This window comes from Salvelinus alpinus, chromosome 31 (genome assembly GCF_045679555.1).
Source record: "Salvelinus alpinus chromosome 31, SLU_Salpinus.1, whole genome shotgun sequence".
Classification (NCBI taxonomy): Eukaryota; Metazoa; Chordata; class Actinopteri; order Salmoniformes; family Salmonidae; genus Salvelinus; species Salvelinus alpinus.
The window spans coordinates 29,450,413-29,463,998 of NC_092116.1; the positions used below are offsets into that span (position 1 = coordinate 29,450,413).

At 43.0% G+C, this 13,586-nt stretch overlaps 1 protein-coding gene across 1 annotated transcript in view; it reads left to right on the forward strand.

Annotated features, from left to right (window-relative positions):
* ppp2r5b (protein phosphatase 2, regulatory subunit B', beta) overlaps positions 1–13,586 on the forward strand; it is a 67,895-nt gene that overhangs the window by 26,950 nt on the left and 27,359 nt on the right. Inside the window, exons 2-4 of the mRNA XM_071378544.1 lie at positions 6,578–6,774; positions 8,249–8,350; positions 8,668–8,760. Coding sequence (XP_071234645.1) covers positions 6,578–6,774; positions 8,249–8,350; positions 8,668–8,760 — 392 coding nt within the window. The remainder of the gene's footprint in view (positions 1–6,577; positions 6,775–8,248; positions 8,351–8,667; positions 8,761–13,586) is intronic.

A 13,586-nucleotide genomic window follows, 5' to 3' on the forward strand; every position in this document is an offset into this window, starting at 1 on the left:
TTAACTCCAACCCTGTTCCATGGAGAGATACCTTCCTGTAGGTTTTATCTCCAACCCTGTTCCATGGAGAGATACCTTCCTGTAGGTTTTAACTCCAACCCTGTTCCTGGAGAGATACCTTCCTGTAGGTTTTAACTCCAACCCTGTTCCTGGAGAGATACCTTCCTGTAGGTTTTAACTCCAACCCTGTTCCTGGAGAGATACCTTCCTGTAGGTTTTAACTCCAACCCTGTTCCTGGAGAGATACCTTCCTGTAGGTTTTAACTCCAACCCTGTTCCTGGAGAGATACCTTCCTGTAGGTTTTAACTCCAACCCTGTTCCTGGAGAGATACCCTCCTGTAGGTTTTAACTCCAACCCTGTTCCTGGAGAGATACCCTCCTGTAGGTTTTAACTCCAACCCTGTTCCTGGAGAGATACCTTCCTGTAGGTTTTAACTCCAACCCTGTTCCTGGAGAGATACCCTCCTGTAGGTTTTAATTCCAACCCTGTTCCATTGAGAGATACCTTCCTGTAGGTTTTAATTCCAACCCTGTTCCATTGAGAGATACTCTCGCCAAACACCAGTTGTAATTAGCCTGATGCAGCTTATCAACCAGTTAACTATTAGAATCTTGTGCGATAGAATACGGTTGGAGATTCTAGTTCTAGTTCTAGTTGTAGTTCTAGTTGTAGTTGTAGTTCTCATATTAAGCACGATAGAATAATAACATATGCAAAGACACGACACATACAACTATCATTATTATAAGAATCTCGAGTGTAAAACATCCCTGTAAGTAAAACCCAGGGAGGAGTGCTGATCTAGGATGAGTTTTGTCTTTGAGATAATAATGAATAGGAATAAAGGGAACCTGGTCTCAGATCAGGCCTCCTAATCTGAGACGCTTTGTGACTACAGGCTCCGTATTATAATAACAATACCATTGGATTTAGAATAATACAGTACTAGAAACATTTGTCCTCTAGAGCTCCACGTCTCCCTCAGACTGGCTGTTAGCCTTGCGCTCCTGCCCAGTTTTGATATCCTCCCCTGGGGCTACAGCATCAGCCTCCCTCTCTGGTCATGGGTCTCCATGCTTTAGCTGACATGCTAACGATGCTAAGGTCACATTTTCACCCACAGGCTAGATTCTCCTCCCTCCTCTCCTCCTCTCATCTCTCCCCTCCTCCTCTCCTCTCTCCTCTCTCCTCCTCTCCTCTCTCCTCCTCCCCTCTCCTCCTCTCATAGTTTTATGATGTAGTATTTGATCTGTATTTAACCAGGAAGTTGAGACAGACAAATACGTTTATCTAGAGGGCAGCTACAAAATTCCCTATGTAGGACACTACTTTTGACCAGAGCCCTATGGACCCTAATCGAAAGTAGTGCACTACATAGGGAATATGGTTCCCCTGTAATGTAGAACATTACAACATTATCCACACATATTCCTTGCTGAATCAAATTTCACTCTAAATCAATTCTAATTAGAATCATTCTGATTATCAGAATCATTTTGAATCAACTCAAATCTGAATCTGTTCTAATCAAACTGAATACAGCAAACAATGAAAGTACAGTTTGATAAGTGACATGCAAACAAGGCACAGTTTATGGAGATAGACCACCCGGTGGAATCTAGAGGCATAAGGCAGTCTACCTACTTGGGGTGTGTGTGAGTGTAGTGTGTGAGTGTGAGTGTAGTGTGTGAGTGTGTGTGTGTGTGTGTGTGTGAGTGTAGTGTGTGTGTGTGTGTGTGTGTGTGTGTGTGTGTGTGTGTGTGTGTGTGTGTGTGTGTGTGTGTGTGTGTGTGTGTGTGTGTGTGTGTGTGTGTGTGTGTGAGTGTAGTGTGTGAGTGTAGTGTGTGTGTGTGAGTGTAGTGTGTGAGTGTAGTGTGTGAGTGTAGTGTGAGTGTAGTGTGTGAGTGTAGTGTGAGTGTAGTGTGAGTGTAGTGTGAGTGTAGTGTGTGAGTGAGTGAGTGTGTGTGTGTGTGTGTGTGTGTGTGTGTGTGTGTGTGTGTGTGTGTGTGTGTGTGTGTGTGTGTGTGTGTGTGTGTGTGTGTGTGTGTGTGTGAGTGTAGTGTGAGTGTAGTGTGTGTGTGTGAGTGTAGTGTGTGTGTGTGAGTGTAGTGTGTGAGTGTAGTGTGCGGGTGTAGTGTGTGAGTGTAGTGTGTGTGTGAGTGTAGTGTGTGAGTGTAGTGTGTGTGTGTGAGTGTAGTGTGTGTGTGTGTGAGTGTAGTGTGTGAGTGTAGTGTGTGAGTGTAGTGTGTGTGTGTGAGTGTAGTGTGTGTGTGTGTGTGTGTGTGAGTGTAGTGTGTGTGTGTGCGTGTAGTGTGTGAGTGTAGTGTAGCCTTGCTCCCTAAGATAGAAAAGAGAGTTTGTCCTGTGAAAGAAAGAAAGAGAGAGATAGTTAAAGAGAGAGAAATAGAGGTCGAGAAGGAAAGGGAGAGACAGAGAGAAAGACAGAGAGAGAGAAAGGTGTGGGGGAGGTGTGGGGGATTAGGGGACCTTAAAATCAGTAACAGCTGAGGCATCGATGATGTACTGAAAAACGTCATAACCACAGAGATAGGGTGTGTGTGTCTGTCTGTGTGCTCACGTGTGTGGGTGTGTGTGTGAGACACTCTTGAAATAGCACTTTGCCGTGATCTTATGTGGTCAACTACATCTCACAATAGAAGCGTATTTATCTTTTATAGCCTATAGACTCTAGAACCCCTCAATAGACATCTATGATCTATTATCTCAGTTTAAACTAGAACCCCTCAATAGACATCTATGATCTATTATCTCAGTTTAAACTAGAACCCCTCTATAGTGTGTGTGTCTGTGTGTGTATTAGTGTAATATATGTGTGTGTCTGTGTGTGTACTGGTGTAATATATGTGTGTGTGTGTGTGTTTGTATGTAAGGGAGAGGCCAGCTGGAGAGGTATAGGGTTACATAAGACGCAGAATCCTCTCCTGATCAATATGGAGAGATGCGGGGTGGGGGGAGGACAGAGAGAGAGAGGGAGAGAAAGAGAGAGAGAGAGGAAGAGGGGGAAAGATAGGAGGGAGAGACAGAGAGGGAGCGATGGAGAGGGAGAGAAAGGGAGAGAGAGGTGATGAGAGCAAAGAAGAGAGGGAAGAAAATGAAGAAGGGAGAGAATCTATATTTACAGGTGTAGGAACGGAGAGAGGGAAGGGAGATGAGAGAGAGGAGAGAGGAGAGAGAGAGGAGACAGAGGAGAGAGGAGACACAGGAGAGGAGAGAGGAAGAGAGAGAGGAGAGAGGAGAGAGAGGAGAGAGGGGAGAGGAGAGAGGAAGGAGAGAGAGAGATGAGAGAGGAGAGAGGAGAGAGAGAGGAGACAGAGGAGAGAGGAGAGAGAGGAGACAGAGGAGAGGAGAGAGGAGAGGAGAGAGGAGAGAGAGGAAGAGAGAGGAGAGACCGCAGTACAGTAACATTGTTGTGTGGATGGAAATAAACATGTTACTGATTCATTCTATATCTTGTCTATCTCTCTTTTTCTCTCGCTCTCCTATCTCTCTCTGTCGCTCTCTCTCTCTCTCTCTCTCTCTCTCTCTCTCTCTCTCTCTCACTGCATCACAACGTGGGTGAGGTTAGACAGAGAGAGAGACAGAGAGAGAGAGAGAGAGACAGAGACACAGAGAGAGACAGAGACAGAGAGAGAGAGACAGAGAGAGAGAGGAGGAGGAGGTCGGCAGCTAAAATATAGCGGCTAATCGTCACACAACCCACACACACACACACACACACACACACACACACACACACACACACACACACACACACACACACACACACACACACACACACACACACACACACACACACACACACACACACACACACAGAGCCAAAACATAATACGTGTTATTTAAAGACGAGAGCAGTAGTTGCTCATCTCATTTAGAAAGCCACAGAGAGAAGGAGAGAGGGGGAGGGAGGGAGGTTAGGGAGGAGAGGTACCCAGAGAGATGGAGGGAGAGAGGGGAAAGAGAGCGAGAGACGGAGGAGCAACAGAGATGATGTCATCCTTTAACCCTATATACCCCAATCTCTCCTCTCTCTCTCCTATCTCTCACCTATCTTTGTCCTCTCTCTCTCCTATCTCTCACCTATCTTTGTCCTCTCTCTCACCTATCTCTCACCTATCTCTGTCCTCTCTCTCCTCTGTCTCTCCCTCTCTCTCTGAGAGGGAAGGAGGGGTGAGAGGGAAGGAGGGATGAGAGGGAAGGAGGGGTGAGAGGGAAGGAGGGATGAGAGGGAAGGAGGGGTGAGAGGGAAGGAGGGGTGAGAGGGATGGAGGGGTGAGAGGGAAGGAGGGGTGAGGAGGGGTGAGAGGGATGAGGAAAGATGAGAGGGATAAGGAGAGGGTTGGAGAGGTACAGAGGGAGAAATATGTACTGAACTTTTAACATAGACTTTGGACATTTAGCTCTCACAAATGAGTATTAACTTTCTGTGATTACCTTGCTGTGATTACCTTGCTGTAATTACCTTGCTGTGATTACCTTGCTGTGATTACCTTGCTGTAATTACCTTGCTGTAATTACCTTGCTGTAATTACCTTGCTGTGATTACCTTGCTGTGATTACCTTGCTGTAATTACCTTGCTGTAATTACCTTGCTGTGATTACCTTGCTGTAATTACCTTGATGTGATTACCTTGCTGTGATTACCTTGCTGTAATTACCTTGCTGTGATTACCTTGCTGTGATTACCTTGCTGTGATTACCTTGCTGTGATTACCTTGCTGTAATTACCTTGCTGTGATTACCTTGCTGTGATTACCTTGCTGTGATTACCTTGCTGTAATTACCTTGCTGTGATTACCTTGCTGTGATTACCTTGATGTAATTACCTTGCTGTAATTACCTTGCTGTGATTACCTTGCTGTGATTACCTTGATGTAATTACCTTGCTGTGATTACCTTGCTGTGATTACCTTGCTGTGATTACCTTGCTGTGATTACCTTGATGTAATTACCTTGCTGTAATTACCTTGCTGTGATTACCTTGCTGTGATTACCTTGCTGTGATTACCTTGCTGTGATTACCTTGATGTAATTACCTTGCTGTAATTACCTTGCTGTGATTACCTTGCTGTGATTACCTTGCTGTGATTACCTTGCTGTAATTACCTTGCTGTGATTACCTTGCTGTAATTACCTTGCTGTAATTACCTTGCTGTGATTACCTTGCTGTGATTACCTTGCTGTAATTACCTTGCTGTGATTACCTTGCTGTAATTACCTTGCTGTGATTACCTTGATGTCATCAAGAAGTGCAGCCTGTTGGTTGAAACTGTTTTGACTGTGTTTCCTTCCGTTTCTCCACCCCTCTCAATCCCCCTCTCCATCCCTCTCTCTCCTTCCGTTTCTCCACCCCTCTCCATCCCTCTCTCTCCTTCCGTTTCTCCACCCCTCTCCATCCCTCTCTCTCCTTCCGTTTCTCCACCCTTCTCCATCCCTCTCTCTCCTTCCGTTTCTCCACCCCTCTCCATCCCTCTCTCTCCTTCCGTTTCTCCACCCCTCTCAATCCCCCTCTCCATCCCTCTCTCTCCTTCCGTTTCTCCACCCCTCTCCATCCCTCTCTCTCCTTCCGTTTCTCCACCCCTCTCCACCCCTCTCTCTCCTTCCGTATATCCACCCCTCTCCATCCCTCTCTCTCCTTCCATTTCTCCACCCCTCTCAATCCCCCTCTCCATCCCTCTCTCTCCTTCCGTTTCTCCACCCCTCTCCATCCCTCTCTCTCCTTCCGTTTCTCCACCCCTCTCCATCCCCCTCTCTCCTTCCGTTTCTCCACCCCTCTCCATCCCTCTCTCTCCTTCCGTTTCTCCACCCCTCTCCATCCCCCTCTCCATCCCTCTCTCTCCTTCCGTTTCTCCACCCCTCTCCATCCCTCTCTCTCCTTCCGTTTCTCCACCCCTCTCCATCCCCCTCTCCATCCCTCTCTCTCCTTCCGTTTCTCCACCCCTCTCCATCCCCCTCTCCATCCCTCTCTCTCCTTCCGTTTCTCCACCCCTCTCAATCCCCCTCTCCATCCCTCTCTCTCCTTCCGTTTCTCCACCCCTCTCAATCCCCCTCTCCATCCCTCTCTCTCCTTCCGTTTCTCCACCCCTCTCCATCCCCCTCTCCATCCCTCTCTCTCCTTCCATTTCTCCACCCCTCTCAATCCCCCTCTCCATCCCTCTCTCTCCTTCTGTTTCTCCACCCCTCTCCATCCCTCTCTCCATCCATCTCTCTCCTTCCGTTTCTCCATCTCTCTCTCCACCCCTCTCCACCCCTCTCCATCCCTCTCTCTCCTTCCGTTTCTCCACCCCTCTCCATCCCTCTCTCATCCTTCTCCATCCCTCTCTCCATCCCTCTCTCTCCACCCCTCTCCATCCCTCTCTCCATCCCTCTCTCTCCTTCCGTTTCTCCATCCCTCTCTCCATCCATCTCTCCTCCCTCTCTCATCTCTCTCTCCTTCCTTCTCTCCATCCCTCTCTCCTTCCGTCTCTCCATCCCTCTCTCCTTCCGTCTCTCCATCCCTCTCTCCTTCCTTCTCTCCACCCCTCTCTCCTTCCGTCTCTCCATCCCTCCTCCAGATGCCCCAGTGGCAGAGCTCCATAACCTGTTCTGTAAGAAGCTGCAGCAGTGCTGCGTCCTCTTTGACTTCCTGGACTGTGTGGCCGACCTCAAGGGGAAGGAGATCAAACGAGCTGCGCTCAACGAGCTGGTGGAGTCTGTTGCTACCAGCAGAGGAGTTCTGATAGAGCCACTCTACCCAGAGGCTATTAAGATGGTGAGAGAGGAGAGGAGGGAGGGAGAGAGGGGAAAGAGAGGGAGGGAGAAGAGAGAGGAGAAGAGGAGAGGAGGAGAGGGGGTGAGAGAGGAGAGGAGGAGAGAGAGAGGAGAGTAGGAGAGAGGAGGGGAGAGGGGGAGAGAGAGGGAGGGAGAAGAGAGAGGAGAAGAGGGAGGGAGAGAGGGGAAAGAGAGGGAGGGAGAAGAGGAGAGGAGGAGAGGGGGTGAGAGAGGAGAGGAGGAGAGAGAGAGGGAGGGGGAGAGGGGAAAGAGAGGGAGGGAGAAGAGAGAGGTGGAGAGGGGGTGAGAGAGGAGAGGAGGAGAGAGAGAGGGAGGGGGAGAGAGAGGAGAGGAGGGAGGGAGAGAGGGGAAAGAGAGGGAGGGAGAAGAGAGAGGAGTAGAGGGGGTGAGAGAGGAGAGGAGGAGAGAGAGGGAGGGGGAGAGAGAGGAGAGTAGGATAGAGGAGGGGAGAGGGGGAGAGAGGAGATGAGGAGAGGAGGAGAGAGGAGGGAGGGAGGGAGTGGAGGGAGGGAGAAGAGAGAGGAGAAGAGGAGAGGGGGTGGGAGAGGAGAGGAGGAGAGAGAGAGGGAGGGGGAGAGAGAGGAGAGTAGGGGAGAGGGGGAGAGAGGAGATGAGGAGAGGAGGGGAGGAGGGAGAGAGGGGAGAGTGTGAAGGAGAAGAGAGGGTGAGAGGAGAGAGATGGCGGGATGAGGGGAGGGTGGGAGAGATGGAGGGAGACCGGTCTATTAGCAGACTATATTGTGAAGATGGTGCCATTTGGGACACAGCTGGATTAACATTAAATTATAAAAGAGCCAGAGTGGAGGAGAGAGAGAAAGCAGAGCGGTAGAGAGGAAATGAGAGAGAGAGGTAGAGAGGAAATGAGAGAGAGAGAGAGGTAGAGAGGAAATGAGAGAGAGAGAGAGAGAGGTAGAGAGGAAATGAGAGAGAGAGAGAGAGGTAGAGAGGAAATGAGAGAGAGAGAGAGAGCAGAGAGGTAGAGGGAGGGAGGGATAGCAGAGAGGTAGAGGGAGGGAGGGATAGCAGAGAGGTAGAGAGGAAATGAGAGAGGGAGAGATAGCAGAGAGGTAGAGAGGAAATGAGAGAGAGATAGCAGAGAGGTAGAGAGGAAATGAGAGAGAGATAGCAGAGAGGTAGAGGGGAAATGAGAGAGAGATAGCAGAGAGGTAGAGAGGAAATGAGAGCGGGAGAGATAGCAGAGAGATAGAGAGGAAATGAGAGAGGGAGAGATTGCGGAGAGGTAGAGAGAAACGGTTGGTTACAAATGAGAGGAGGGATGTATCTTGGACAGAGTGAAGGTAGGAGGGATGAGAGATGGAGGAAGGAGAGGAAATAGAGGGAGGAAGAGGGAGGAGAGGAAGAGGGAGGAGAGGAAGAGTGGAAAGCTGACAGAGGATCTTTTCTGCCCCCTCCTCCTCATCGTCTCCTCCACTTCTCCTCCCTCCCTCCCTCAGATCTCAGTGAATATCTTCAGGACGTTACCTCCCAGTGAGAACCCAGAGTTTGACCCAGAGGAGGATGAACCCACTCTAGAGGCCTCCTGGCCACACCTACAGGTACACACGCACACAAACACACACAGCACCGTTTTCAAAGTAGCCAGGAATCTCATTGTTTTCAGCAACAAAAGCGAAGCAGGCTGTCAGAGGCCTAACCTGTTTGTATCTGCATTACAATGTCATCTCTACCTCTGTCTTGTGTGTGTGTGTGTGTGTGTGTGTGTGTGTGTGTGTGTGTGTGTGTGTGTGTGTGTGTGTGTGTGTGTGTGTGTGTGTGTGTGTGTGTGTGTGTGTGTGTGTGTGTGTGTGTGTGTGTGTGTGTGTGTGTGTGTGTGTGTGTGTGTGTGTGTGTGTGTGTGTGTGTGTGTTCTCAGCTGGTGTATGAGTTCTTTCTGCGTTTCCTGGAGAGCCCAGACTTCCAGCCCTCCATGGCCAAACGTTACGTCGACCAGAAGTTTGTTCTACAGGTACAAACTGCTTCGTACATAATATCTGTCCCTTACAATATGTCTACAGTATGTCAACAATATATTTGTCTGTTACAATATGTCTGCAATATGTCCACAATATATATACAATATATCTACAGTATGTCTACAATATATATATATACAATATGTCTACAATATGTCTACAATATGTCCACAATATGTCTACAATATATCTACAATATATTTGTCTCTTACAATATGTCTACAATATATCTACAATATATCTACAATATATCTACAATATATTTGTCTCTTACAATATATCTACAATATGTCTACAATATATCTACAATATATCTACAATATGTCTACAATATGTCTACAATATATCTACAATATATCTACAATATATCTACAATATGTCTACAATATATCTACAATATATCTACAATATGTCTACAATATGTCTACAATATATCTACAATATGTCTACAATATGTCTACAATATATCTACAATATATCTACAATATATCTACAATATGTCTACAATATGTCTACAATATATCTACAATATCTCCACAATATATCTACAATATGTCTACAATATATCTACAATATGTCTACAATATGTCTACAATATATCTACAATATATCTACAATATGTCTACAATATGTCTACAATATATCTACAATATGTCTACAATATGTCTACAATATATCTACAATATATCTACAATATATTTGTCTCTTACAATATCTCCACAATATGTCTACAATATACAGTGGGGAGAACAAGTATTTGATACACTGACGATTTTGCAGGTTTTCCTACTTACAAAGCATGTAGAGGTCTGTAATTTTTATCATAGGTACACTTCAACTGTGAGAGAAGGAATCTAAAACAAAAATCCAGAAAATCACATTGTATGATTTTTAAGTAATTAATTTGCATTTTATTGCATGACATAAGTATTTGATACATCAGAAAAGCAGAACTTAATATTTGGTACAGAAACCTTAGTTTGTAATTACAGAGATCATACGTTTCCTGTAGTTCTTGACCAGGTTTGCACACACTGCAGCAGGGATTTTGGCCCACTCCTCCATACAGACCTTCTCCAGATCCTTCAGGTTTCGGGGCTGTCGCTGGGCAATACGGACTTTCGGCTCCCTCCAAAGATTTTCTATTGGGTTCAGGTCTGGAGACTGGCTAGGCCACTCCAGGACCTTGAGATGCTTCTTACGGAGCCACTCCTTAGTTGCCCTGGCTGTGTGTTTCGGGTCGTTGTCATGCTGGAAGACCCAGCCACGACCCATCTTCAATGCTCTTACTGAGGGAAGGAGGTTGTTGGTCAAGATCTCGCGATACATGGCCCCGTCCATCCTCCCCTCAATACGGTGCAGTCGTCCTGTCCCCTTTGCAGAAAAGCATCCCCAAAGAATGATGTTTCCACCTCCATGCTTCACGGTTGGGATGGTGTTCTTGGGGTTGTACTCATCCTTCTATTCCTCCAAACACGGCGAGTGGAGTTTAGAGCAAAAAGCTCTATTTTTGTCTCATCAGACCACATGACCTTCTCCCATTCCTCCTCTGGATCATCCAGATGGTCATTGGCAAACTTCAGACGGGCCTGGACATGCGCTGGCTTGAGCAGGGGGACCTTGCGTGCGCTGCAGGATTTTAATCCATGACGGCGTAGTGTGTTACTAATGGTTTTCTTTGAGACTGTGGTCCCAGCTCTCTTCAGGTCATTGACCAGGTCCTGCCGTGTAGTTCTGGGCTGATCCCTCACATTCCTCATGATCATTGATGCCCCACGAGGTGAGATCTTGCATGGAGCCCCAGACCGAGGGTGATTGACCGTCATCTTGAACTTCTTCCATTTTCTAATAATTGTGCCAACAGTTGTTGCCTTCTCACCAAGCTGCTTGCCTATTGTCCTGTAGCCCATCCCAGCCTTGTACAGGTCTACAATTTATCCCTGATGTCCTTACACAGCTCTCTGGTCTTGGCCATTGTGGAGAGGTTGGAGTCTGTTTGATTGAGTGTGTGGACAGGTGTCTTTTATACAGGTAACGAGTTCAAACAGGTGCAGTTAATACAGGTAATGAGTGGAGAACAGGAGGGCTTCTTAAAGAAAAACTAACAGGTCTGTGAGAGCCGGAATTCTTACTGGTTGGTAGGTGATCAAATACTTATGTCATGCAATAAAATGCAAATTAATTACTTAAAAATCATACAATGTGATTTTCTGGATTTTTGTTTTAGATTCCGTCTCTCACAGTTGAAGTGTACCTATGATAAAAATGACAGACCTCTACATGCTTTGTAAGTAGGAAAACCTGCAAAATCGGCAGTGTATCAAATACTTGTTCTCCCCACTATATCTACAATATATCTACAATATATCTACAATATGTCTACAATATGTCTACAATATATCTACAATATATTTGTCTCTTACAATATGTCTACAATATGTCTACAATATATCCACAATATATCTACAATATATTTGTCTCTTACAATATGTCTACAATATATCTACAATATATTTGTCTCTTACAATAAGTCTACAATATGTCTACAATATGTCTACAATATATCTACAATATGTCTACAATATGTCTACAATATCTCCACAATATGTCTACAATATGTCTACAATATGTCTACAATATATCTACAGTATATTTGTCTCTTACAATATGTCTACAATATGTCTACAATATGTCTTCAATATGTCTTCAATATGTCTACAATATATCTACAATATGTCTACAATATATCTACAATATATTTGTCTCTTACAATATGTCTACAATATCTCCACAATATGTCTACAATATATCTACAATATGTCTACAATATATCTACAATATGTCTACAATATATCTACAATATGTCTACAATATATCTACAATATATTTGTCTCTTACAATAAGTCTACAATATGTCTACAATATGTCTACAATATCTCCACAATATGTCTACAATATATCTACAATATGTCTACAATATATCTACAATATGTCTACAATATATCTACAATATGTCTACAATATATCTACAATATATTTGTCTCTTACAATATGTCTACAGTATGTCTACAATATGTATTCAATATGTCTTCAATATATCTACAATATGTCTACAATATATTTGTCTCTTACAATATGTCTACAGTATGTCTACAATATATCTACAATATGTCTACAATATATCTACAGTAAGTCTACAATATGTCTACAATATATCTACAATATGTCTACAATATATTTGTCTCTTACAATATGTCTACAGTATGTCTACAATATATCTACAATATGTCTACAATATATCTACAGTAAGTCTACAATATGTCTTCAATATGTCTTCAATATGTCTACAATATATTTGTATCTTACAATATGTCTACAGTAGTCTACAATATGTTTACAATATATCTACAATATATCTACAATATATCTACAATATGTCTTCAATATGTCTACAATATATTTGTCTCTTACAATATGTCTACAGTATGTCTACAATATGTCTTCAATATGTCTTCAATATGTCTACAATATTTTTGTCTCTTACAATATATCTACAGTAAGTCTACAATATGTCTACAATATATCTACAATATGTCTACAATATATCTACAATATATTTGTCTCTTACAATATGTGTACAATAGATCTACAATATGTCTACAATATGTGTACAATATGTCTACAGTATGTCTACAATATTTTTGTCTCTTACAATATGTCTACAGTATGTCTACAATATATCTACAATATGTCTACAATATATTTGTCTCTTACAATATGTCTACAGTATGTCTACAATATATCTACAATATGTCTACAATATATTTGTCTCTTACAATATGTCTACAGTATGTCTACAGTATGTCTACAATATATCTACAATATGTCTACAATATGTCTACAGTATGTCTACAATAAGTATACAATATGTCTACAGTAGTCTACAATATGTCTACAATATATCTACAATATGTCCACAATATGTCTACAATATGTCTACAATATGTCTACAATATATCTACAATATGTCCACAATATGTCTACAATATATCTACAATATGTCTACAATATATCTACAATATGTCTACAATATATCTACAATATATCTACAGTATGTCTACAATATATCTACAATATGTCTACAATATGTCTACAGTATGTCTACAATAAGTCTACAATATGTCTACAATATATCTACAATATGTCTACAATAAGTCTACAATATGTCTACAGTAGTCTACAATATGTTTACAATATATCTACAATATATCTACAATATATCTACAATATGTCTTCAATATGTCTACAATATATTTGTCTCTTACAATATGTCTACAGTATGTCTACAATATGTCTTCAATATGTCTTCAATATGTCTACAATATTTTTGTCTCTTACAATATATCTACAGTAAGTCTACAATATGTCTACAATATATCTACAATATGTCTACAATATATCTACAATATATTTGTCTCTTACAATATGTGTACAATAGATCTACAATATGTCTACAATATGTGTACAATATGTCTACAGTATGTCTACAATATTTTTGTCTCTTACAATATGTCTACAGTATGTCTACAATATATCTACAATATGTCTACAATATATTTGTCTCTTACAATATGTCTACAGTATGTCTACAATATATCTACAATATGTCTACAATATATTTGTCTCTTACAATATGTCTACAGTATGTCTACAGTATGTCTACAATATATCTACAATATGTCTACAATATGTCTACAGTATGTCTACAATAAGTCTACAATATGTCTACAATATATCTACAATATGTCTACAATATATC